Source organism: Akebia trifoliata, chromosome 14 (genome assembly GCF_017979445.1).
Source record: "Akebia trifoliata isolate Shusen 1 chromosome 14, ASM1797944v1, whole genome shotgun sequence".
Classification (NCBI taxonomy): Eukaryota; Viridiplantae; Streptophyta; class Magnoliopsida; order Ranunculales; family Lardizabalaceae; genus Akebia; species Akebia trifoliata.
The window spans coordinates 7,058,299-7,084,034 of NC_141388.1; the positions used below are offsets into that span (position 1 = coordinate 7,058,299).

Below are 25,736 nucleotides of genomic sequence, written 5' to 3' on the forward strand. Positions count from 1 at the left end.
GAGAGAGAGAGAGAGAGCTCATAGAGATGAATGGTGTCGATCGACGGTGGGTTTTTCAAGTCGGTGGATTTCGTTTGACCGAAGCTAACGTCATCGTCGATGGGTTTCGTTTGAACAAAGATACCGGCGTCGTCGTTGTCGTCAAAGGGTTAGATCGGTGCTTCGGTGGTCATCGTCTTCAATGAGATTAGTCGGCTGTGAAATTGAAGGGTGAAGTGTGAACGAGGTAAAAATCGCGGACAGTGATGTAAATGTTAAAAAAGTCGAAGGGCATAACAGTCATTTCACATCATCGAGTTTTAAAGCTGTTGCGCGAACTCCTCACATCCGCTTTTCAAAACATCGATAAAAATTACAAGGTTGCGTTAAAAATTTCAAAATGCCGCGTTTTAACGCTGTATCAAACACTCAAAAAAAAAAAAAAAAATCCCGCGTTTTGATGCAAACGCCGGTAAAATTGCGTTTTGAAGCGCAATCAATCGCCCCCTTAATAACTATTTTCTTGTCATTAACCTTAATTTGTAATTATACAAATTGTCATAAGATTGTAGTTATAATCTATGTGCACGACTTTACTTTACATCTTATCACATTTATTCCTATGTTAATTATTGTTAACAAACACAAATGTTTTCATTTATTATCTTTCAAACAATAGGCATCGAAGCTACTATATTAGGGATTGTACCCACAACTTAATATCAATGACGACTTTAACCAATATATATATATATATATGAAACTAGATATATTGACCTGTGCTCGTTTTTTAGATAAAAAATTCTTGATCACCAGAATTTCATTTGATCATGTTAGCGATGACTTACACACCATGCACCTTAGCAATTATCTAGTAACATTATAGTGTCTTAATTAGTGGACTTTACAATAAGAGTATAGCAATAATCCCGGATCCTTGCTGGTATCCTCTATCTTATAGACCAAGTAGATAAAGTCACATTTACAATTTTACTTTAGGCGTCCCTGAAGTCTATTAGTAGATGTCTTTGATTTTTATATAACATATTAACTAGATATCTAGATATTTCTCAATCTCATATTGGTTATATGCCCTATGAATGCTTCCAGAGATAACCCTTTGGCCAAAGGGTCTTCCAACATTCCTGGGTAGAAATAACTAATTGACTTCATCTCTTTCTACTATATTTTGAATATAATGGTACTAAATATCAATGTGTTTCCCTTTTGGAGCTAGTAGCTCCACTTTTTACTAATAATATAGTAGTCATGTTATCACATAACATGTCAACCGGCCTATTCGGTATATTTAGTTTTGAATTGTCCACAAAACATTTTATTCATTTAGCATTACTCACAATTGTACTATAGGCCATACATTCTGATTTCAATGTGAATTTTGCTACACAACCTTATTTATTGCTTAACCCAAAAATTGCAATTCCACTAAAAAAGAATATATGACCACTTATAAATTTTTCATTATCAATATCACTTGTGAAATTTGCACCAGTGTATCCTATAACTTTTAGATCATCCAATATAAAGGTAACTTAAATTTCAAAGTGCCTTTTAAATATCTTAGAATCATCTTAATTCTTTGCCAATATAGTCTACCAGGATTGGATTGGTAATGACTCACCAATCCTATTGCATGACAGAAATCAGCTATTGTACTTGTCATTGTATACATTAGACTTCCTACAACTTGAAGATAAAGGTATATTTTCCATTTCTTTTACCTCATCTTCTGTCTGAGGGCACATTGACTTCCATATTAAACTTTTTCAACACTTGATTTAGATATCTTTTTTAATCCAAGTAAAGTAATTTGGAGTCTCTATGTCTAATTACCTAGATCCCTAAAATATATGAGGCTTCACCCATAACTTGCATTTTAAATCTGAATCTTAAATATTCGTTTGTAGAATTCATTATATCTAACTAATTAGATGCTAACAAAATGTCATCTACATAAAGAGATAAAATAGAAATACTATTTTTGCACTTCCATATATAACACAATGGTCTACCGGGCTAACTTCATAGTCCATATTAATGATGGCTTGGAGGAATTTTAAATACCACTGTCTTGAGGATTGTAGACTTTATTCTCATTTCTCTTAACCTAAAAACAATCAGGTTGAGTCATATAGATGTCCTCATTGAGTTCTACATTAAGAAACATAGTTTTGACATCTAACTGATGTAGCTCTAAGTTCAATTTTTCTAAAATAGTCATGAGAATCCTTATTGATACAAATTTAGCTACTGGTGAATATGTGTCAACAAAGTCTACTTCCGGTTGTTGTGTGAACCCTTTTGCTAGTAATTGAGCATTATATTTTTTTCAAGGTACCATCTAATATTAATTTTTTTTCTTAAGAACCCATTTGCAGCCTATGACTTTTCTATTTTCAGAAAGATTTACAAGTTTTCAAACTTTGTTCTTCTTTATGGAGGAAATTTCATCCTTCATAATTTGAAGCCATTCATTTACTTCATTACTTTTCATTACCTCTTTGAAATCTCTAGGATCATTTTTTGATAGTATATTCAAGATTTCATTAGCAACAAAAACAGAGTGATCCTTAAACCTTATAAAATGTTCCTTGTGATGCTTATTACCTCTTCCACTATTATCAAGTTGCGAATCTAATAGAGATTCAATAATTTTCCCATTATTCCCATCTTGTAAATCTATTGGTGGAACATAATTAATTATTAGTTATTGTGTAATATAATCTTGTTCATCCAAGAGTATAAATTGATTTAGAGGTGTTGAATGAAAAAATCTATATCCACTACTATTTTGAATATAGTCAATGAATCTACATTCCCAAGTTTTTTATTGCAACTTATCTCTAAGAGATTTGGGAATGAGAATATGGGCTTTGCAACCCCAAATATTGAGGTTTGATAAATCAGGTTTATTTCATGTTTAGTATTCATAAGGAGTGAGGACTTTCGATTTTGTTTATACTCGACTCAAGATATATGTTACAGTAGAGAGTGCCCCTCCCCAAAAATGTAATTGTAATGTAGCGTATGACATTATTGACCTAGTCATATCTAACAAAGTCCTATTTCTTCTTTTTAAATTTCATTTTGTTAAGGACGATTACCAAGCACCCAAATTTAAAAATAAAATTCAAGAGTTAAAAATAACAAATTTTTTTTTTATTTCTTTCTTTTAAAATTCATATAATTTTTTCCCCTACAAGTCTACGACACCATGATCATGTTTTCAAATGTTAATTAGGTTGGAAAATTCTCTCTTTCCACTAGGGCAGGAGAGAAATTTTCTCTCTCAATGCTAATGTCATTTGCGCTACATGTCAAACGGCTGTTGGTTTTGTGAGCAAAAAATAACTCTTATTACTTACGTCATTTGCAACGCAAAGTCCATATTGTAGTTTTGTGTGTGTGGCTCTCCAGCTTCGTTCGTGATATTATTTGAGTCCCGATCCAGTACGGTGTCCCATTCCTATACATATGAACGGTGTCTACGTGGGAATGTTTCATTGGATAATGAACACATTGGACTGCGTGAACAGTTTAATTAGGAAGCCGAGGTCACTAAAACTCCAACTTACCCATGCCACGTCGACACCGTTCCTAATTTGGAGTTTGTATCTGAAGACTAGTAAATTGTGAGGGTAAGGATGATAGCTCCTCCTTAATTTCCAATAATACACCCACTTCTCTGTTTTTTTTTCCATAAAGTCTTCTCTTTCCTTGTCCTCTGATAAAACCTGCAGTGATGCTACGTGTTCTACCCATCTTTGCTTTTTTTTTCTTTTCTGGTAATTAAGTGATAATCAAGTCTTTCAGTTTCGGTTTCATTCAAGAAGTAATTTAACCCTTTGAAGATATAATTTTTATTTCTTTTTGGTGTTTTATGTTGCAGTGGTAGTAAGTCATGCTGCTCTAACTTCTGAGGTTTACTGGGACACAGTGTTGCCAAACACTCCTATGCCGAAAGCAATCCAAGATCTTTTACGACCCGGTTTGTTTCAAACCCAAATCATTTTGTTTTTATATGTATCTCAATGTCACTGAAGCATGTGAAACTTAGGTTCAAGACTCTAGGCGTCTCATTTTTATGGTTTTTACTTAGCCGAGTAGGAAAAAATTCGGTACAACCCTCTTCCTTGGATTACACGTGACGTCGTCTATGGACTCCTCATCCAATTCAAGCCACAACATGAGTACCTGAGGCAAGATTTTTCGAACCAAATCGATTGGTTTGGGCTCCAGATTTTTTTTTAGACAAGTCTCATTCCAAACAACATTTCTCCAGACTTCAACGACTTTCGTTAACTTACTTTTATGGAGAAGAGTCAGTGTTGGAATGACATTGAAATTGACTTCGTTTCACACATTGGTGTGCACAAAGTCATAGACGCTTCTCACTTATATCTCGATGAAAAGCATCTATGATTATGCACGCACATCCACATCAGCAATGTGTGAAATGATGTCAATGTTCCATAGGAAAATGTTGAAGTGTTGACATCATTTCACACATTGCTGATGTGGATGGGCATATAAAATTAAGAAGACACAAGGGTTATCTGTGCACTCCACATCAGCAATGCGAGAATCGATGTCAATTTTAATGTTACTGTACGACTCTTTTCCTATGGAGAAATCAGGATGTCTGATTTCTGTTGGGAGTTAGAGCTCTTGATTTATACATTGGGCCATCCATAAACTTGTGGATACTTCACCAAAGATTAGAACCTCCCAAGTGAGTTCTAGCTCCCCACCAATGGTTTTATATATATATATTTTGCTATTATTATAATGTTATGTTAAAGTGCAATAAAAACACTTTTGGGAATAAGCATCCCAAGGTATTTTGGTAAAAAATAAATATTTTAAGGACATTTTCGATATAAAATACAATTTCAAAAGTATATTTAGGGCACACTTTAACAAGACCCTTATTTTTTTAATGTAGATTTGTGATCATTTACCGCTCTTTTGTGTACACTCCCTGACCTGGCACGTCACAAAATCGTAAATCTTTATCCTTCTATATCCCGAAGCAGAGGATCTATGGTTATATGGAGTGCGCACACAAAAAAGAGCATCACATTATCACATCGTTTTTAAGAAATCCATCCACCAAATGTGCTCTTAGTTAGACTTTGATCATTCCGACTTTGTAGACATCCGACTGGGCCACTACATGAAATTTTGCTTGGGTAAGTCGGACCAGAAATTATGAGCTAGCTTAATACATTATGTTATCCAAGAATATGAAAAAGAAAGTTTTTCAAATTTAGGCCAAAAAAGAGAAAAGCTATTGGCACAACAACTTTTAATTATTTCACCCCAATTCTTAAATAATGTACCACGCTCCAATTAAAGATTAAAACACACTCTTCAAACATTCCAAGGGTTGAGCTCAAATTATAATTTAAATTTTATAAGTGATAACACTCGTTCAAACAATTTTAAAAGTTGTTTACAATTGTGATTAGTCTCATATTGGTCATGCATTCAAAACTCTAGATACCCATCTATCAAAAGGTGGCTCTTTAATGTTATACACATGCCGGGTGGGATGGTACGTGCGGTCCGACATAGCAAAATAAAAAATAAAAAATGATTAGTCTCATATTAAATCCTAAACACAAGAAATAGAAATCTAGCTTAAAAAAAATGGTAGACCTTCTATTGGCACCCTAACTTTTACTTATTCTCAATCATTCACTTATTTTTAATTTAAGTGTAATAAGCAAAAGTTAGGGTGCCAATAGTAACTCTTCCAAAAATATGCTTTTTAACTTTAACAACAATGAACCCTACATTTAGGTTTATTATACAAAGTAGGCACAAGCATCCTCTATGGATGTTAAGATTGTAAAAGAGAAAAATAATCAAATAAGAAGGGTATTATTAAAAAAAAATTGGAGTTAAAAGAGGGAAAAAAAAAAAAGTGATTCGGACATTATTGGAAAAAAGTAAGGAGGAAGGGGAAGATAAGAAAGACAATAAATTATATCTCACACAAAGGGGTGGATGAGACATTTATCCCCATAACTATAACAAGTGTAGGACTAACTGTTGTGTTTTATTATATATAGGGGAATACTAACATCAAGACCTCATGGGGTGTTAGCATTCTCCATCCTGCACACTTTGTTTTTTAGGAAAAAGACAAGGTTATATAAGTCTTTTTATTGTCTTCTTGATTAATTCTATATATATATATATGGAAATGTTCAGCACCCAACCATTGGCCTAACCATTTTTGTCGTACATGGGTTAGAAGTTTTGAAATGGGCTAATTTTTGGTGAGGATGATCTTTACGGTTAGAAGATCATCCTCACTAAAAATCAGCCCATTCCAAAATTTCTAACCTCATGTTTACAAGTTGAAAATTTGTGGATCGTCCATTTTTTGTAAATTATTTTTTAAAGAGTTAGAAGTTTTGGAATTGGCTGATTTTTGGTGAGGATGATCTCCTAACCGTAGAGATCATTCTCACCAAAAATCAGCCTATTCCAAAACTTCTAGCCCATGTAGGACAAAAATGGTTGGGTGCCAAACGGGACCCATAGATATATATATATATATATATATATATATATATATATATATATATATATATATATATATATATATATATATATATATATATATATATATATATATATATAGGGGGCGGTTCAAGGGCCATCTGAGAAACCGTCTAAGAAAACTTTCGTTTTTCAAAATAAGGGTTAGAGGTTTTGGATTGAGCTGATTTTTTGCAAGGATAGTCACTATGATGAGAAGATCATCCTCACAAAAAATCAGCTCAATCAGAAACTTGTAAATCCATCAAAAGTGATTTACAAATTAGTGATAAAAAGTGGTAAAAAATCGACGGTCCACATTCTAAATCACTTTTAACAGGGTTAGAAGTTTCAGATTGAGCTGATTTTTTTTTTGGATGATCTTCCCATCATAGAGATCATCCTCACAAAAAATCAGCTCAATCCAAAATTTCTAACCCATATTTTAAAATTTTATTTACCGTCGAAAGTTTTCTTAGACGGTTTCTCAGACGGCCCTTGAACCTGACCCATATATATATATATATATAGAATTTTGAAGCATAAGATCAAACTTGAACTTTGAAGTGGAACTTTTTGACAATTTTCACAAATCAATTAATCTACCACCATTTTTGGAGTATCATTTGCAGATTTGGAAGAAGAGAAAAGTACTCAAGTTAATTCCAAGAAAGTTTTTTCTTTTTACGATCATGCTGCCTATAAGGAAGACCAGCGGAAACCTGGTCCTAAAGTTTTTCTTTTTTACGGTATTGCAACCTATAAGGAAGACCTGAAAAATGATCCTTATGTTTCTCTATTCTTCTTAGAGGAAAACCTGCACACTGGAACAAATATGAATTTTCACTTCATTAAAACTACTTCAAAAGCAACCTTCTTACCTCGACAAGTCGAAAAGACCATACCCTTTTCCTCCAAGAAATTACTTGAAATTCTTAATCGATTCTCAGTCAAGCCCCAATCAAAAGAAGCGGAGTTAATGAAGGAGGCAATAAAAGTGTGTGAAGAGCCTGCAGAAGAGGGAGAGGACAAGTATTGTGTAACATCATTAGAGTCTATGATCGAATTCAGCACTTCAAAGTTGGGGAAGAATGTTAAGGTCATGTCAACCGAGCTAGATATTAAGGGGCAGAAAAAAAATAAGCAACAATATTACACCATTGCAGCTGGAGTGCAAAAGATGGTTGGTAACAATTCTGTGGTCTGTCATGGCATGAACTATGCCTATGCTTTGTTTTTTTGCCATGCCACACACAACACAAGGGCGTACGTGGTTCCATTGGTCAGCATTGATGGGATGACAAAGGCCAAGGCCGTGGCCGTTGCCGTGTGCCATATAGACACATCGACATGGAACCCGAAGCACATGGCTTTTCAAGTACTCAAGGTTAAGCCTGGGATTGATCCTATCTGCCACTTCCTTCCTGAGGATCACATTCTCTGGGCTCAAAACAAGTAAATTTACTATGTACAGCTTTTATCTATGTTCCTGCTGTTAATTTTAGGAAATATATGCTATGGACTTGGTATGGCCTTATATCAAGGTTTGCTTCGATTGGAAAGTATTTCACGTAGGATTGTAGGATGTATTACTTCAGTCTCCCCTACAGTTGATCTGATGTGGCAAGGGCAAAGAACCATAGATAGTTTTCAATGGGATACACAGGTAAAAGATGTGCGGTTTTGCACCCTTGCCACATCAGCAGCATACCCAACCACATACCAAGTCTGCACATTCATCATTATTCATTATGTTATTGGTTTCCACGGTTAGATTAGAGTCGGTGACTCTAACTACCTACGTAACTGAAAGTGCCCTAAGGAGATATCCACGTGGTGTATGCGGATCCCGGTGTTTTGGAGTTGTCATCTAATTTAGGTCTAGAAATCATAAAATGACTTAAAATAGAATTTGGATCGATTTACGATAGAGACAATGGGTAAGGAGTTAGATAACGGGCATCGGAAGGTGTTAGGCATCAAGCCCACTAGATCAAAATATCGATCTTTATGGCGATCCAAGACTATCATACGGTTAACGAAAGGAGGCTAAAGTCAAACTATAAGGGCAGTTGAATTATTTGGCGACTATGATTATCTTTCAATTAGTAAACCTCATTGTTTGAGTTTATTGTTGAATTTTCTTGGTAATTTTGTGTTTGTTTAAGTGGGGCTTGTTTCAATCCAACACTCATTATTTGAAAACTGAAAATTTATACAAAAAAAATCGACGGGCCAAAGCCCTCAAATTTTAGAAATCGAATTGCAATGGTGTATTTAAAATTTTGATGTTCCCCAATTTGACGGCTTGAAGCCATCAAATTTCTCCCATCCTCCATTAATTTGATGGTTTAGATCCGTCGAAAAAAGAAATTGACAATGAAAATTTTGACACCTTGGTCCGTCGAATTTTATGAAATTCAACCGCCCAAAAGGTCGTCAAATATTGGCTTTTTTCATGTTGTGACTTCTACCTACCCTTCTCGAAATCCTTAACTACATCAACCATGAAAAGAGGACCTATCAGTTCAAGAAAATCCAATTTCAAGAAACATGCCTCCAACAAATCCAACCCCAAGAAACGAGGGTCCGGAAAAATTCAAACCCGAGAAAAGAGACTCTAAAAAATACAATACCAAAAAAAGAAGACTCTAACAAATCCAAGCCTGAGAAATGAGGGTCTGACAAATCAAAGCATGAAAAGTAATGCTTCAACAAATCTAATCCGAACAATCAAATGTCAAACAAACCTAAATCCATGAAATGAGGCGTTAAAATATTCAAATCCAAGAAACGCTACTCCAACAAATCTAAGCTCAAGAAATGAGGCCCCAACAAATCAAAATTCAAGAAACTAGGCTTTAACAAATCAAAACCCCAAAAAGTGAGAGTCAATCAAATACAAGTTCGAGAAACATAAATTTTGCAAATTCAAACCCAAAAAAGGTTGTTCAAGCAAATAAGGGGGTATTTAGGTTATTCGATGTAGTAAGAAAACTGATGGAGCCTTCTATGCTTGCATAAAGTAAGGGTACAGGTGAAAATTTGGCTTTGTTAACCCAAAACACTATGTGGCCTTAACCGATTTTTAGGCATTTGCCATGAATTTCAAAGTGCAGCCTGCCCATTCCATGCCCACGCCAGGGCTGACAAGCCATGAACATCTGTGAATATTAAACCAGTTGTCCTTATTGTTATTCGTATGGGCTTCCAGCTTCATTGTAGAGCTATTAAATCGGGAACATCACTTTTTCCCTACTGGAAAGAAACCTATTACACTCTATCATATTTTCAACTGATTTGATCATTAGAGTATCTTTTACAAAAATTAGAGGACTAGATTTTATACCTAAAGTCACCTATCACCATTAAAACAAATGGAGAAATAATAAAAGATGAGAGTTGTTATTGGCACCCCAAGTTTTACTTGTTGCACCCCAATTTAAAATAAAGAAAATAAGTGAATGATTTAGAATAAGTAAAAGTTGGGGTGCCAATAGAAGTTTTCTCTTTTTTTTTTTTTTTTTTGTTGCTAGATCTTTATTTTTTGGCTTTTGAAGTTATATTACCCTAATCATAATTGTAATGAACTAATGAAATTGTTTGAACAAGTGTTATAATGTTTTAGTAATATTGAGATTATAATTTAGACATACTTTTTGTTTGGAGAGTGTGTTTTAATCTTTAATTGGGGTTTATTAAATAAATAATTTAAGAAATTAGATTGTAATAAGTAAAGTTGGAGTGACAATAACAACCCTCTAAAAGATTCACTGGTCATAGGGAAGCCATTTTCATTGGCGGGAAAGCGTTCAATAACTACCAATAGCAAATCCGCCATTTTATACGGCTAGATATATAGAATGAAACAATCAAACAATAAAAAATTGTCCAACAAACATTAAAAAATTGTCAAACGAACATTAATTTCTGGCTTATGTGTTTTTCTAACGAAAAAGCTTATGTTGGATGTAGCTTTCAGGCTCTAGGATTCTTCTTCTTCTAGAAGTTGGTTTTTGTAAACAGTAGACCCTAAAGATCTCAAAGCTTCAATGAGTGCTCTACATTCAGCCAAGTTATTAGTTCCAATGTCGAAAGCCCAAGATGTTGCTGCAATTAGCACACCTCTATCGTCTCTAAGCAAACCACTACCACCCGACCAACCTGGGTTTGATTTAACAACCATGTCGATGTTCAATTTGAGCCATCCCACAGAAGGAAGCTCCCAACGAATCAAAACTCCCCTTAAAGGAGGAGCATCATGAGGTTTAATACCCAACTCCATCAGCCTTTTGGCTTCATCTTGGGTTGAAGATATGCTCGGTCTCCATGTGATATCCAGCTTCCCTAACCACTTTATACATCTTGAGATAGTCAAATAAGCCAAAGGAGTGATGGTCTAAAAAATAACATCATTTCTCGCCCTCCAAATGCACCAAAAAACCACCCATGGAATCATGGACAAAATTTTCGGATCATATGGGAATAGCGGGATTACGACGGTTAGGTGCTATGAATCACGCTATTAATGAATACAAAGAGAGATATGAAATCTTTTTAGAAAATAATAAATTATATATCTAACTTTGATACAATCCCTAGTGGTCACAATGGTTCATTTCAAATCATCACAACTGTTTTGAACTAACTCACCTATTCAATATGTATGGATTCCTTACAACTTTCTAGAACCAACACACCTACTCAATGTGTCTAGATTGTATCCAACGCATCTGGATGCATAATAATAAGATGATCCCATCTTTTAATTGCACCCTTTTAGATTCCTTTGAGTTACACTATAGCGGGAAACTATTTCACGTGTACTCATTTTAATTTGATCACTAACGTGATCCAACAACTCCCACTTGATCAAATCTTGAATGAGACTATGAAATTCCTTCAGTTTCCATTTACAATTAATGACTTATGGGAATCAATTTAATAACTATTTTCTTGTCATTAACCTTAATCTGTAATTATACAAATTATCATAAGATTGTAGTTATAATCTACATGCACGACTTTACTATACATCTTATTGCATTTGTTCCTATGTTAATTATTTTTAACAAACACAAATGTCTTCATTTATTGTCTTTCAAACAAGAGGCATCGAAGCTACTATATTAGGGATTGTACCCACGACTTAATATCAACGACGACTTCAACCATATATATATGAAACTAGATATATTGACCTACGCTCACTTTTTAGATTAAAAATTCTTAATCACCAGAATTTCATTTGATCATGTTAGTGATGACTTATACACCATGCATCTTAGCAATTATCCAATAACATTATAGTGTCTTAATTAGTGAACTTTACAATATGAGTACTGCAATAATCCCAGATCCCTACTAGTATCCTCTATCTTATAGACCAAGTGATAAAGTCACATTTACAATTTTACCTTAGGCGTCCTTGAAGTCTATTTGTAGATGTCTTTAATTTTTATGAAACATATGAACTAGATATCTAGATATTTCTCAATCTCCTATTGGTTACATGCCTTATGAATGCTTCGAGAGATAACCCTTTGGCCAAAGGGTCGTCCAACATTTCCTTGGTAGAAACATAACTAATTTACTTCATCTCTTTCCACTATATTTTGAATATAATGGTACTAAATATCAATGTGTTTTCTTTTGGAGATATTAGCTCCACTTTTTAACAATGATATAGCAATCATATTATCACATAACATGTCATCCGACCTATTCGATATATTTTGTTTTAAATTGTCCACAAAACATTTTATCCATACAACATTACTCACAGTTGTACTATAGGCTATACATTCTGATTCCATGGTGAATTTTGCTACACAACCTTATTTCTTGCTTAACCTAAAAATTGCAGTTCCTCCAAAAAAGAATATATGACCACTTATAGAATTTCCATCATCAACATCACCTACGAAATTCGCATTAGTGTATCCTATAATTTTTAGATCATCCAATCTAAAGGTTAACTTAAATTTCAAAATGCCTTTAAGATATCTTAGAATCATCTTAATTGTTTGCCAATATAGTCTACCAGGATTGGATTGGTAATGATTCACCAATCCTATTGCATGACAGATTTCAGGTCTTGTACTTGTTATTGTATACATTAGACTTCCTACGGTTTGAACATAAGGTATATTTTTCATTTCTTTTACCTCATCTTCTGTTCGAGGACTCATTGACTTCCATATTAAACTTTTTCAACACTTGACTTAGATATATTTTTTAATCCAAGTAAAGTAACTTGGAGTCTCTATTTCTAATTACCTTGATCCCTAGAATATATGAGGCTTCCCCCATAACTTTCATTTTAAATCTAGATCTTAAATATTCTTTTGTAGAATTTATCATGTCTAAATAATTAGATGCTAACAAAATGTCATTTACATAAAGAGATAAAATAATATTCCATATATCACAATGGTCTAATGGGCTAACTTCATAGCCCATATTAATGATGGCTTGGTGGAATTTTAAATACCACTATCTTGAGGACTGTAGACATTATTCTTATTTCCTTTAACCTGAAAACCATCAGGTTGAGTCACATAGATGTCCTCCTTGAGTTCTCCATTAAGAAACGTAGTTTTGACATCCAACTGATGTAGCTCTAAGTCCAATTTTTCTATAATAGTCATGAGAATCCTTATTGATTAAAATTTAGCTACTAGTGGTTGTTGTGTGATTTTACAACTAACTGAGCTTTATAGTTTTCCAATGTACTATTTGATTTTAATTTTTTCTTAAGGACCCATTAGCAACCTATGACTTTTCTATTTTTGGAAAGATTTACAAGTTTCCAAACTTTGTTCTTCTTTATGGAGGAAATTCCATCCTTCATAATTTCAAGACATTCATTTGCTTCATTACTTTTCATCGCTTCTTTGAAATCTTTATGATCATTTTCTAATCCTATATTCAAGATTTCATTAGCAACAAAAATGTAGTGATCCTTAAACCTTACAAAAGGTTTCCTGTGGTGCTTATTACCTCTTCCACTATTCTCAAGTTGCAAATCTAATAGAGATTCAATAATTCTCCCACTATTCCCATCTTGTGTATCTATTGGCGGAACAAAATTCGTTATTATTTATTGGATAATATAATGATAAGAAGGAATTTTAAATAAAGAAAGGGAATAGGAGAAAGAGAAGATTGATTGATGAATAATAACAACATAAATTTAGTGAACTCATTCAGGCTATATAAAGCCATACACTAGTAACAACAAGGAACAGGAAATGCTGAAGAATAGGAAAAAGAATGGCACCCACTATGCCACTCATGCTTACTCAATAACTGACTCAACCACCTACTATGCCACTCAATAGCATACTCAATAACAGAACTCAAAAGCAGACTCAACCACCCGCTATGCCACTCAATATCAGACTCAACCAACAATAACTAAAACAAATTAGACCAAGTCTTTGTGGTCTGGTGTGTGCATAGCATATATGTAAAGTGGCACATATCATTCCCCGCCGCTTAAGGATCCTTGTCCACAAGGATGAAATCAGGATATGACTTGGTGAAACGCCACTCATTCTCCCAGGTTGCGTCTTCTGCTGGTACACCGACCCATTTCACCAGGATTTCAGATTTTGGGCGGTATTTATCTTTGCAGATCACATGTCTATCTAAGACAACTTCGGGTTGTGGAAGGATAGTTGAAGTATCTGAGATAGGGGGAAGTTGGGTAGACGTTGGAGTGACTGCTCCCAAATGTTTCCTTAACAAACTGACATGAAACACATCATGAATTTGAGAGCCAAGAGGCAAAGCCAATTTATAAGCCACCGGACCAATTTTCTCAATGACTTTGTATGGACCAAAGAAACGTGGGGCGAGTTTCATGGAGGCTCGAAAAGCCACAAAAGTCTGTCTATATGGCTAGAGTTTCACATACACATAATCTCCCACAAGGAATGAGGCCTCATGCCGGTGTTGGTCCGCTTGACATTTCATCCGATCCTGGGCCAGTAGAAGGTTATGTCGCAGCTCACGTAGGATGGCATCTCGATCACGTAGGTAATCATCCTCTGCTTGGACGCGGGAAGTGCCTGGTACATAAGCCAGTAGACTTGGAGGTGGAATACCATAGACAGCTTCGAAGGGTGTCATCTTGGTGGAGGAGTGAGCTGAAGTGTTGTAGCTGAACTCAGTCCAGGGAATCCATTCGAGCCATTTTCGTGGTTGGTAACCTGCAAAACATCGTAAATATTGCTCCAAAGTTCGATTGACAACTTCAGTTTGACCATCGGATTGGGGATGATAACTTGAGCTCATACACAACTTGGTTCCTTGCAGCTGAAACAATGTTCGCCAAAACACCTTGTCTCGGTCGGTAACGATTGATGTCGGAATACCGTGCAGGCGAACCACGTTGGCAACAAATGCCTTAGCGACAATTACAGCGGTAAACGGGTGTTTCAAGGCTACAAAGTAAGCATATTTTGTCAATCGGTCGACAACTACCATGATGGCAGTATATCCATTAGAAGATGGTAACCCCTCAATAAAATCCATTGAGACATCAGTCCACATTTGAGTAGGGATGGGTAGCGGCTGAAGCAACCCAGCAGGCTTCATACAATCGATTTTGAACCGCTGACAGACATCACATTGCTGCAAAAATTCCTTCACCATCTGGCGCATATTAGACCAAAAAAAACTCTGTTTGATATGGGAGTGGGTTTTATGAAACTCAAAGTGCCCACCAATTGGCGACGAATGGCAGTCAGCCATTATCTTCGGAATCAAGGGTGAGGTGGGGCTCAAATAAACTTTGTCTCTTTTGAACCATACTCCATCACGTTGGAGCAGCTTGTGGGCGGCTTGAGAGGGGTTTTTTTTTTGTAATAATTCTTCATAAAATGAGTCTTGTTGGACTCCTTTTGAAGCATTGGCCACCAATCTGCACGTGGTTGAGAGATGGATAAAAATTGGAATTCAACTACACGTGATAAAGAGTCTGCACCTTGATTTTCAGGCCCACGCTTATACTCTATTTCGTAATCATAACCAAGTATTTTTGGCAGCCATCGTGTTTGTGCTGGTGTAGTAATTCGTTGCTCCAGTAGGTACTTGAGACTTTTTTGATCAGTGCGAATTGTAAATGGTTTCCCAAGCAAGTAAGGACGCCATTTCTTGATTGCCTTGACGATAGCTAACATTTCTTTCTCATAGGTGGACAATGCCAAGGTCGAACCTTTCAATGCTTCGCTAAAATACGCCACTGGTCGATTTTGTTGGGTAAGAATTGCACCGAGTCCGATTCCGCTGGCATCGCATTCAATCACAAATCGTTGAGTAAAATCGAGAAGGCGTAAAATTGGTGGTGATGTCAATGCCTCTTTTAATTGTTTGAAGGCCATCTCTGCTGCCTCATTCCATTGAAATCCTTCCTTACTCAAGAGACGGGTTAGAGGAGCTGCTATACATCCGAAATGACGGATAAATTTTCGGTAGTAGCTTGCTAAACCGAGGAACCCACGAACTCCTTTTGCTGATGTTGGTGTTGGCCACTCAATAACAGCTTGTATTTTGGTTGGATCAATCGATACCCCCTGCTCCGAAATTATGTGACCTAAGTAGTCGACCTGTGAAACACCAAATCGACATTTCGACTCTTTTGCAAATAAATTGTTAGTTGATAGGATCTGTAGAACAATTTGCAAATGTGTGAAATGGTCTTGCCATGATTTCGAATACACTAGGATGTCATAAAAAAAAACCAAAATAAATTTTCGAAGATAGGGACGGAAGAGATCGTTCATGAGATTTTGGAAAAATGCCGGTGCGTTAGTGAGGCCAAATGGCATCACAATAAACTCGTAATGCCCTTCGTGTGTCCGGAATGCGGTTTTAGGAATGTCATCTTCTTGCACGTGGATTTGATGATATCCAGACCATAAATCCAATTTGGAGTAAAATTTGGCGCCGTGGAGTTCATCTAATAGTTCATCGATAATAGGAATTGGATACTTATCTTTAACTGTGATGTCATTTAGAGCTCGGTAATCCACACAAAATCGCCAAGCTCCATCTGCCTTCTTTACTAATAGAACTGGAGATGAGAACGGGTTGTGGCTTGGCCGTATCAAACCAGATTGCAAAAGTTCTTTTACCATTTTCTCTATCTCGGTTTTTTGGTAATAGGGGTATCTATATGGCCTCACACTTACTGGTCCCGCGGTTGGCTGCAATGGAATGCGATGGTCATGTGATCGTCTCGGAAGTAAGCAAGTAGGTGATTCAAATACTTGAGAGAATTTAGCTAAGAATTGGCCCATCTCAGGTGGGTAGGAATTTGGTTGACTGCTGCTGTTGGTAGGAATTATTTGAAAAAATAACCCAGTGCCTTGTATTCCATTGAATTCTTTGTCGGTTAAGGCCTCGATGCCGGTTCGTCCCAATCCCTGGAAGGTGTGGGAAGTTCCTACCACGTTGAAGTTCATGGTTAGCTACTTGTAGTCAGTCTCGATGGGTCCGAGAGTTGAAAGCCATTGCACTCCCAATACCAACTGGCATGCTGCGACAGGAAGAATGTAGTAATCGGCGGTGACAGAAAGTCCTTAAATGGTGAGGGTGAGCGCTCGACATTGTCCAGCACATTCTATCTTCTCCCGATTAGCAACCATAACTTGGAATTTCTTATCATGGATTACTGGTAATCCGAACTTAGAGACGATAGCCTGATCAATGAAGTTGTGAGTGCTGCCACCGTCTATTAACACCGTTACATTCTTGTTTTTCAACTTGCCAAAGATGCGTATGGTTTGTGGGTGTTCGGCACCAGCAATTGCATGGAAAGAAATTTTAGGTATAGCTTCATGATGTTCCGATTCTGGTTGAACGCTTTCGATATCCTCAATGCTCAGATGGGTTGAATCTTCGATCATGAATAATTGCGGTCGTTCGCAACGATGGCCTGGAATGAACTTCTCGTCACAATAATAACATAACCCCTTCTCTCGACGTTCTCGTGCCTCTTGATTAGTAATTTCGGCGGAAGGTTGCTGGTTGAGTATTAGAACTTTGGTTCATGCGCTGGGTTGGTGGAGGTCCTAACACACCAGCTATTGGGTTGGGTGAGGCCTTTGGTGCCAAGAAGGTTGGTTGGGAACGGAGTTGCTGGTTTGGTCTCCTTTGCAGTTGGTTGCGTTCCTCGATAAGCCGAGCCACTCCTATTGTATCTGCCAGGGTTCTAGGTTGTTTAATTTTTACGTCTATGCGAATGTCGTCTCGGAGTCCTGCAATAAAATAACCAATTAGAAAATTTTCGGGCAGGCCATCAACTCGGTGGAAAAGCTTTTCAAAAGCTTCTTGATAGGCTGCTACGGTTGTGGTTTGTTTAAGACGAGTTAGAGCTTCTGACGGGTCCTCGTAGTCGGTTGGACCAAATCGAAGTTGTACAGCCTTGGTGAACTCATCCCATGTGAGTGGTCCGCGAAATTTCGTCAACCACCTGTGCCATTGTAGGGCGATGCCTTCTAAATGGAAGGAGGCCAACTGAACTTGTTGGTCTGATGCAATGTTCTTGAAGTCAAAGTATTGTTCTGCCTTGTAAATCCATCCAGCTGGGTCGTCTCCGTTAAACTTTGGGAAGGACAACTTGAGGTGTTGATGAGGGTGGTCATTGATAGTGTTAGAACGAGAAGTATGTGAGTGTGAGGATTCATCACGTGCAAATGGGTTGGTTTCGAGAGGGCTATTGTTTTGACTACGGGAAGCTCGGTTAACACTGCTTGTAAGGCTACGTTCACCTGATCGAAACTGCTCTCGTGTTGTGCCAAGATTTGGTTGACATCGTTGCGGAATTCTGCATTCGTTTTGTCGCGAGTGTCCATGACAGAACCTGCTCTGATACCACTGATAAGAAGGAATTTTAAATAAAGAAAGGGAATAGGAGAAAGAGAAGATTGATTGATGAATAATAACAACATAAATTTAGTGAACTCATTCAGGCTATATATAGCCATACACTAGTAACAACAAGGAACAGGAAATGCTGAAGAATAGGAAAAAGAATGGCACCCACTATGCCACTCATGCTTACTCAATAACTGACTCAACCACCCACTATGCCACTCAATAGCAGACTCAATAACAGAACTCAAAAGCAGACTCAATAACATACTCAACCACCCACTATGCCACTCAATATCAGACTCAACCAACAATAACTAAAACAAATTAGACCAAGTCTTTGTGGTCTAGTGTGTGCGTAGCATATATGTAAAGTGGCACATATCATATAATCTTGTTCATCCAAGAGTATAACTTGTGTTGAATGAAAAAATCTATATCCACTACCATTTTGAACATAGTCAATGAATCTACATTCCCAAGTTTTTTATTGCAACTTATCTCTAAGAGGTTTGCAAATGAGAACATGGGCTTTGCAACCCCAAACCTTGAGGTTTGATAAATTAGGTTTATTTCATGTCCAGTATTCACTAGGAGTGAGGACTCTCGATTTTGTTTATACTTGATTCAAGATATATGTTGCAGTGGAGAGTGCCTCTCCCCAAAAATGTAATGGTGATGTAGTGTATGTCATTATTGACCTAGTTATATCTAACAAAGTCCTATTTCTTCTTTCTGAAATTTCATTTTGTTAAGGAGTTTATGACATAGTGTAATTTCCTCCAAAGAAATTACCGGAAATTCTTAATTGATTATCGATCAATCCGCAATCGAAAAAAGCAGAGTTAATGAAGGAGACAATAAAAGAGTGAAGGGCCCGAAGAAAAAGGAGAGGATAAGTATTGTGCAACATCATTAGAGTCTATGATCGACTGCAGCACTTCAAAGTTGGGGAAAAATCTTAAGGTCATGTCGACCGAGATCAATAATAGTGGGGAGACAAAAAATCAGCAGCAATATTACACCATTGCAGCAGGAGTGCAGAAGATGGTTGGTGGTAATTCTGTGATTTGTCATGGCATGAGCTATGCCTATGTCGTGCTCTTCTGCCATGCCAAGAACAGTGACAAGGGCCTACGTGGTTCCATTGGTTGGCACTGATGTGACGAACTCCAAGGCTGTGGCCGTATGCCATACAGACACATCGACATGGAACCCCAAGCATGCGGCCTTCCAAGTACTCAAGGTTAAGCCTGGGACTGTTCCTGTCTGTCACTTCCTTCCTGAGGATCTCCCTCTTTGGGATCTTTTCTAATAATTTTACAATATTATGTGTGGCTTTAATCTAAGGTCCTTCCGTTAATTTTAGTAAATAAATGCCATGGACTAGGTACAGCCTTATATCAAGGTTTCCCTCCAGCAGGAAATATGACGTGCAAGATTGTAAGATGTTTGATCATGCGAATGATGGAGAATAGCACTCAATAATAAAAATTAAGTTCTTGGTTTCTATTTCTAGTTTTGTAATCCCTTTTATAATTTAGATTCACCAAATTTAAACAATAAAAATGAGTCAAGATGATCAATGATTAACCTTTTATTTCTTGATTTCTAGCGTTACCGTTTCAGATTAGCCCAATAAAATAAGCATACTAACTAATAAATAAAATTATTGGTAAAACCCTAACCAATCATTAAAGAAAACCCTAGCAAAAGCTAGACTATTTCTCTCCTGCCTGGACTCTTTTGTCCACAAATTTTATTCTTAAGAGGTCAAATCCTTGTGGCCAGTCTTCTAGATTGCATGAAAAAACTATTTCCTATTAGTCACTTTAAACTTGCGAAATTGTCACTTTAAACCTACGAAATAGTCACTCTAAAAGCCTTTGCATTCGTTATCGTTCATGTTTTGGTAATTAAAATGAACAGTGAGCCAGAATCGTAAATTTGTCAAAAGTTGATCACTTTTCATTAATTTTTGAAGTTTATACAATTCCGCTCTCTACAACTGTGTGGCATCGGATAATATTTTTGAATGCAAGAAGTAGATTCCATTGAAAAATTTCTTTTTTCCACTGTCAACAGGAGAGAAATACTCTCTTATTAGTTATTACTTGAGTGATTTTTTTATCATAGCCCAACAACAATTTGACATGTGGTGTGAATGACATTAATAATAGAGAAAAAGTTTTTCTCTTGTCCACATATCCTCTGTTTTATTTTTTGAGATTTTAAATCTTAAAAAGAGTCATTGGGCCCGCATTGATTATCACATTGACTATCCAACAAAAGAACCTTCTAGATTTCATGAAAATATTCATATTAAAAAAAAAAAAAATTTGAATTTGATCCAAGGTAGCACCCAAATTTCAAAATAAAATTCATGAGTTAAAAATAATAATAATTTTTAATTTCTTTCTTTTAAAATTCATATAATTTTTTCCTCTACAAGTCTACAACAACATTGCATTGGATCATGTTTTTGAATGTTGATTAGATTAGAAAATTTTCTTTTTTCAATATGGCAGGAGAGAGAAATTTTCTCTCTCAATGCTAATGTCATTTGCGCCACATGCCAAACGGCTGTTGTGCTGTGAGAAAAAAATCACCCTTATTACATACGTCATTTGCAACGCAATTTGCGGTGCGCTCGTGAATATTAAACCGGCTGTCCATATTGTAGTTTTGCGTGTGTGTGTGTCTCCAGCTTATTTGAGTCATGATCCAGTACGGTGTCCCATTCCTATGCATATGAATGGTGTCTACGTGGGAATGTTTGATTGGAGAATAAACTCATTGGGCTGCGTGAACAATTTAGTTAGGAGTCCGAGGTCACTAAAACTCCAACTAACTCATGCCACGTCGACACCATTCCTAATTTGGAGTTTGTATTTTGAAGCCTTGTAAATTATGAGGATAAGGTGGTAGCTCCTCCTTAAATACATACCACTAATACACCCACATCTCTGCTTTTTTCCGTGAAGTCTTCTCTTTCCTTGTCCACTGATATCTATCTAAGTATCAGATAAACCCTGCAGTGATGCTACGTGTTCTATCCTTCTTTGCTTTTTTTTTTTCTGGTAATTAATTAATAATCAAGTCTTTCAGTTTCGGTTTCATTCAAGAAGTAAATTTACCCTTTGAAGATATAATATCTTTATAATTTTTATTTCTTTTTGGTGTTTTAGGTTGCACTGGCAGTAAGCCATGCTGCTCTACCTTCTGAGGTTTACTGGGACACAGTGTTGCCAAACACTCCTATGCCGAAAGCAATCCAAGATCTTTTACGACCCGGTTTGTTTCAAACCCAAATCATTTTGTTTTTATATGTATCTCAATGTCACTGAAGCATGTGAAACTTAGGTTCAAGACGCCCACTCTGGGCGTCTCATTTTTATGGTTTTTACTTAGCCGAGTAGGAAAAAATTTGGTTCAACCCTCTTCCTTGGATTACACGTGGTGTCGTCTATGGACTCCTCATCCAATCCAAGCCACAACACGAGTACCTGAGGCAAGATTAATACCCCACCTTTTTCGAACCAAATCGATTGGTTGGGCTCCAGATTGTTTTCCAACTTTGATTTGGAGTACCCTTTTTTTTTTTCAAGTGCCGACGAGAAGATCACTTAGACAAATCTCATTCCAGCATGGTTTTTAAACTCGTCTGAGACCGAGACGTATCGCCCGAGTTAACTCGGTATCAGAGCTGAACGAGACCAACTCACAAAGTCATTTTTTTGACCAAGTTTTACGTCTCACATACAATTTTTTGAGTTTTCTCACGAGACGTCTCAAACGTATCGGAAAACTCGTCCGAGACGACTTGGTATCGGAGCTGAACAAGACGAGACACGATACCGAATTTAAAAACCATGCATTTCAGACAACATTTCTCCAAATTTCAACAACTTTCGATAACTTACTTTTATGGAGAAGAGTCAGTGCTGGAGTGACATTGAAATTGACATCATTTCACACATTGGTGTGCACAAAATCATAGATGCTTTTCACTTATATCTCAATGAAAAGCATATATGGTTCTGTATGCACATCTACATCAGCAATGTGTGAAACGATGTCATTCTCAATGTTACTTCAACATTTTCCTATGAGAATATTGAAATTGACATCGTTTCACACATTATTGACGTGGATGTGCATTCAGAATCAAGAAGACATGGGGGTTATGTGTGCACTCCACATCAGCAATGTGAGAATCGATGTCAATTTTAATGTTACTCCACCACTCTTTTCCTATAGAGAAATGAAATGAGGATGTCTGATTTCCATTGAGAGTTAGAGCTCTTGATTTATACATTGGGCCGTCCATAAACTTGTGGATACTTCACCAAAGATTAGAACCTCCTAAGTGAGTTCTAGCTCCCCACCAGTCGTTATCCTTTGCATGTATATATATTTTGCTATTATTAAAATGTTCTATTGAAGTGTAATAAAAAAAAACCTTGGGAATAGGCATCCCAAGGTATTTTGGTAAAAAATAATTATTTTAAGGGCATTTTCGATATAAAATACAATTTCTAAAGTATATTTAGGGCACACTTTAACAAGACCCTTACTTTTTTTAATGTAGATTTGCGATAATTTACCACTCTTTTTTGTACACTCCCCGACCTGGCACGTCACAAAACTGTAAATATTTATCCTTCTATATCCCAAAGCAAAGGATCTACGGTTATATGGAGGGAGCACACAAAAAAGAGCATCAGATTATCACATTGTTTTTAAGAAATCCATCCACCAAACGTGTTCTTAGTTAGACTTTGATCATTCCAACTTTGTAGACATCCAATTGAGCCACTACATGAAATTTTGCTTGCGTAAGTTGGACCAGAAATTATGAGCTAGCTTAATACATTATGGTATCCAAGAACATGAAAAAGAAAGTTTTTCAAATTTAGGCCAAAAAAGAGAAAAGCTATTGGCACATCAACTTTTAATTATTAGACCTCAATTCTTGAATAATGTACCACGCTCCAATTAAAGATTAAAACACACTCTTCAAAAATTCCAAAGGTTGAGCTCAAATTATAATTTAAATTTTATAAGAGATAACACTCGTTCAAACAATTTTAGAAGTTGTTTACAATTGTGATTTGTCTCATATTGGTCATGTCTTCAAAACTTTAGATACCCATCCACCAAAAGGTGGCTCATTAATGCTGTACACATGCTGGGTGGGATGGTACGTGCGGTCCGCTATAGCAAAATAAAAAATGATTAGTCTCATATTAAATCCTAAACACAAGAAATAGAAATCTAGTTTAAAAAAAAATGGTAGACCTTCTATTGGCACCGCAACTTTTACTTATTCTCAATCATTTACTTATTTTCTTTATTTTTAATTTAGGTGTAATAAGCAAAAGTTAGGGTGCGAATAGTAACTCTTCCAAAAATATGCTTTTTAATTGTAACAACGGTGAACCCTACCGTTAGGTTTATTATACAAAATAGGCACATGCATCCTCTATGGACTTTAAGATTGTAAAAGAGAAAAATAATCAAATAAGAAGGGTATTATTAAAAAAAATTGGAGTTAAAAGAGAAATAATAGTAGTTATTCGGACATTATTAGAAAAAAAGAAAGGAGGAAAGGGAGTATAAGAAAGACAATAAATTAGATCCCACACAAAGGGCTGGATGAGAAATTTATCCCCATAACTATAACAAGTGTGGGACTCACAGTTATGTTTTATTATATATAAGGGAATACTAACATCAAGACCTCATGGGGGGCGTTAGCATTCTCCACCCAACACACCTTGTCTTTTAGTAAAAAGACAAGGGTATATAAGTCTTTTTATTGTCTTCATCACCGTAGAGATCATCCTCACAAAAAATCAGCTCATTCCAAAACTTCTAACATGTTTCGAAAAATGTTTGGCACAATGTTTGGCAAACTTTAGGGCTGCTGAACCGCTCCCTATATATATTCTGAAGCATAAGATCAAACTTGAACTTTGAAGTGGAACTTTTTGACAATTTTCACAAATCAATTAATCTACCACCATTTTTTGAGTATCATTTGCAGATTTGGAAGAAGAGAAAAGTACTCAAGTTGATTCCAAGCAAGTTTTTCTTTTTTACGATACTGCGGCCTATACGGAAGACCTGAGAGATGATCCTTATGTTCTCTATTCTTCTTAGAGGAAGACCTGCACACTGGAACAAATATGAATTTTCACTTCACTAAAACTACTTCAAAAGCAACCTTCTTACCTCATCAAGTTGAAAAGACCATGCCCTTTTCCTCCAAGAAATTACCGGAAATCCTTAATCGATTCTCGGTCAAGCCCCAATCAAAAGAAGCGGAGTTAATGAAGGAGGCAATAAAAGTTTGTGAAGAGCCTGCAGAAGAGGGAGAGGACAAGTATTGTGCAACATCATTAGAGTCTATGATCGAATTCAGCACTTCAAAGTTGGGGAAGAATGTTAAGGTCATGTCAACCGAGCTAGATATTAAGGGGCAGAAAAAAAATAAGCAACAATATTACACCATTGCAGCTGGAGTGCAAAAGATGGTTGGTAACAATTCTGTGGTCTGTCATGGCATGAACTATGTCTATGCTTTGTTTTTTTGCCACGCCACGCACAACACAAGGGCCTACGTGGTTCCATTGGTCGGCATTGATGGGATGACAAAGGCCAAGGCCGTGGCCGTGGCCGTGTGCCATATAGACACATCGACATGGAACCCAAAGCACATGGCTTTTCAAGTACTCAAGGTTAAGCCTGGGATTGGTCCTATCTGCCACTTCCTTCCTGAGGATCACATTCTCTGGGCTCAAAACAAGTAAATTTACTATGTACAGCTTTTATCTATGTTCCTGCTGTTAATTTTAGGAAATATATGCTATGGACTTGGTATAGGCTTATATCAAGGTTTGCTTCGATTGGAAAATATTTCACGTAGGATTGTTGGATGTATTACTTCAGTCTCTCTGTCTCACCCTCCCTACAGTTGGTCTGACGTGGCAAGGGCACAGAACTATAGATAGTTTTCATTGGGATACACAGGAAAAAGATGTGCGGTTTTGCACCCTTGCCACATCAGCAGCATACCCAACCACATACCAAGTCTGCACATTCATCATTATTCATTATGTTATTGGTTTCCATGGTTAGATTAGAGTCGGTGACTCTACTATCTAAGTAACTGAAAGTGCCCCCAGGAAATATTCACATGGTGTATGTGGATCCCGATGTTTTGGAGTTGTCATCTAATTTAGGTCTAGGAACCATAAAATGACTCAAAACAGAAGTTGCGTCGATTTACGATAAAG

General features: G+C 36.5%; 3 protein-coding genes and 1 pseudogene across 3 annotated transcripts; 3 read left to right on the forward strand and 1 right to left on the reverse strand.

Annotated features, from left to right (window-relative positions):
* Positions 1 to 3,666: 3,666 nt before the first annotated feature.
* Positions 3,667 to 8,089, forward strand: LOC147385907 (BURP domain-containing protein 6-like). Its single transcript, XM_086424266.1, has 3 exons — positions 3,667 to 3,785; positions 3,890 to 3,988; positions 7,185 to 8,089. The coding sequence occupies exons 1-3, from the start codon at positions 3,743 to 3,745 to the stop codon at positions 8,009 to 8,011; spliced, it is 969 nt and encodes a 322-aa protein (XP_086280392.1). The 5' UTR covers positions 3,667 to 3,742; the 3' UTR covers positions 8,012 to 8,089.
* A 5,963-nt stretch (positions 8,090 to 14,052) lies between these two features.
* On the reverse strand, positions 14,053 to 14,421 carry LOC147385908 (uncharacterized). The gene has a single exon (XM_086423199.1). The coding sequence runs from the start codon at positions 14,419 to 14,421 to the stop codon at positions 14,053 to 14,055; it is 369 nt and encodes a 122-aa protein (XP_086279325.1).
* Positions 14,422 to 18,961: 4,540 nt separating this feature from the next.
* On the forward strand, positions 18,962 to 19,750 carry LOC147385909 (BURP domain protein RD22 pseudogene; annotated as a pseudogene).
* A 1,854-nt stretch (positions 19,751 to 21,604) lies between these two features.
* On the forward strand, positions 21,605 to 25,352 carry LOC147385910 (BURP domain-containing protein 3-like). Its single transcript, XM_086422034.1, has 2 exons — positions 21,605 to 21,729; positions 24,601 to 25,352. Exons 1-2 carry the CDS (start codon positions 21,696 to 21,698, stop codon positions 25,248 to 25,250), a joined length of 684 nt encoding a protein of 227 aa, XP_086278160.1. The 5' UTR covers positions 21,605 to 21,695; the 3' UTR covers positions 25,251 to 25,352.
* Positions 25,353 to 25,736: the final 384 nt, after the last annotated feature.

Bases quoted from the DNA above. Each gene is read 5' to 3' on its own strand.
- LOC147385908 (XM_086423199.1), bottom strand. From the start codon at position 14,421: ATGAAACTCGCCCCACGTTTCTTTGGTCCATACAAAGTCATTGAGAAA.
- LOC147385910 (XM_086422034.1), top strand. From the start codon at position 21,696: ATGCCGAAAGCAATCCAAGATCTTTTACGACCCG. The intron at 21,730-24,600 runs GTTTGTTTCAAA...TATTCTTCTTAG, and splicing joins CCAAGATCTTTTACGACCCG to AGGAAGACCTGCACACTGGA.
- LOC147385907 (XM_086424266.1), top strand. From the start codon at position 3,743: ATGCTACGTGTTCTACCCATCTTTGCTTTTTTTTTCTTTTCTG. The intron at 3,786-3,889 runs GTAATTAAGTGA...TTTATGTTGCAG, and splicing joins TGCTTTTTTTTTCTTTTCTG to TGGTAGTAAGTCATGCTGCT. The intron at 3,989-7,184 runs GTTTGTTTCAAA...TATCATTTGCAG, and splicing joins CCAAGATCTTTTACGACCCG to ATTTGGAAGAAGAGAAAAGT.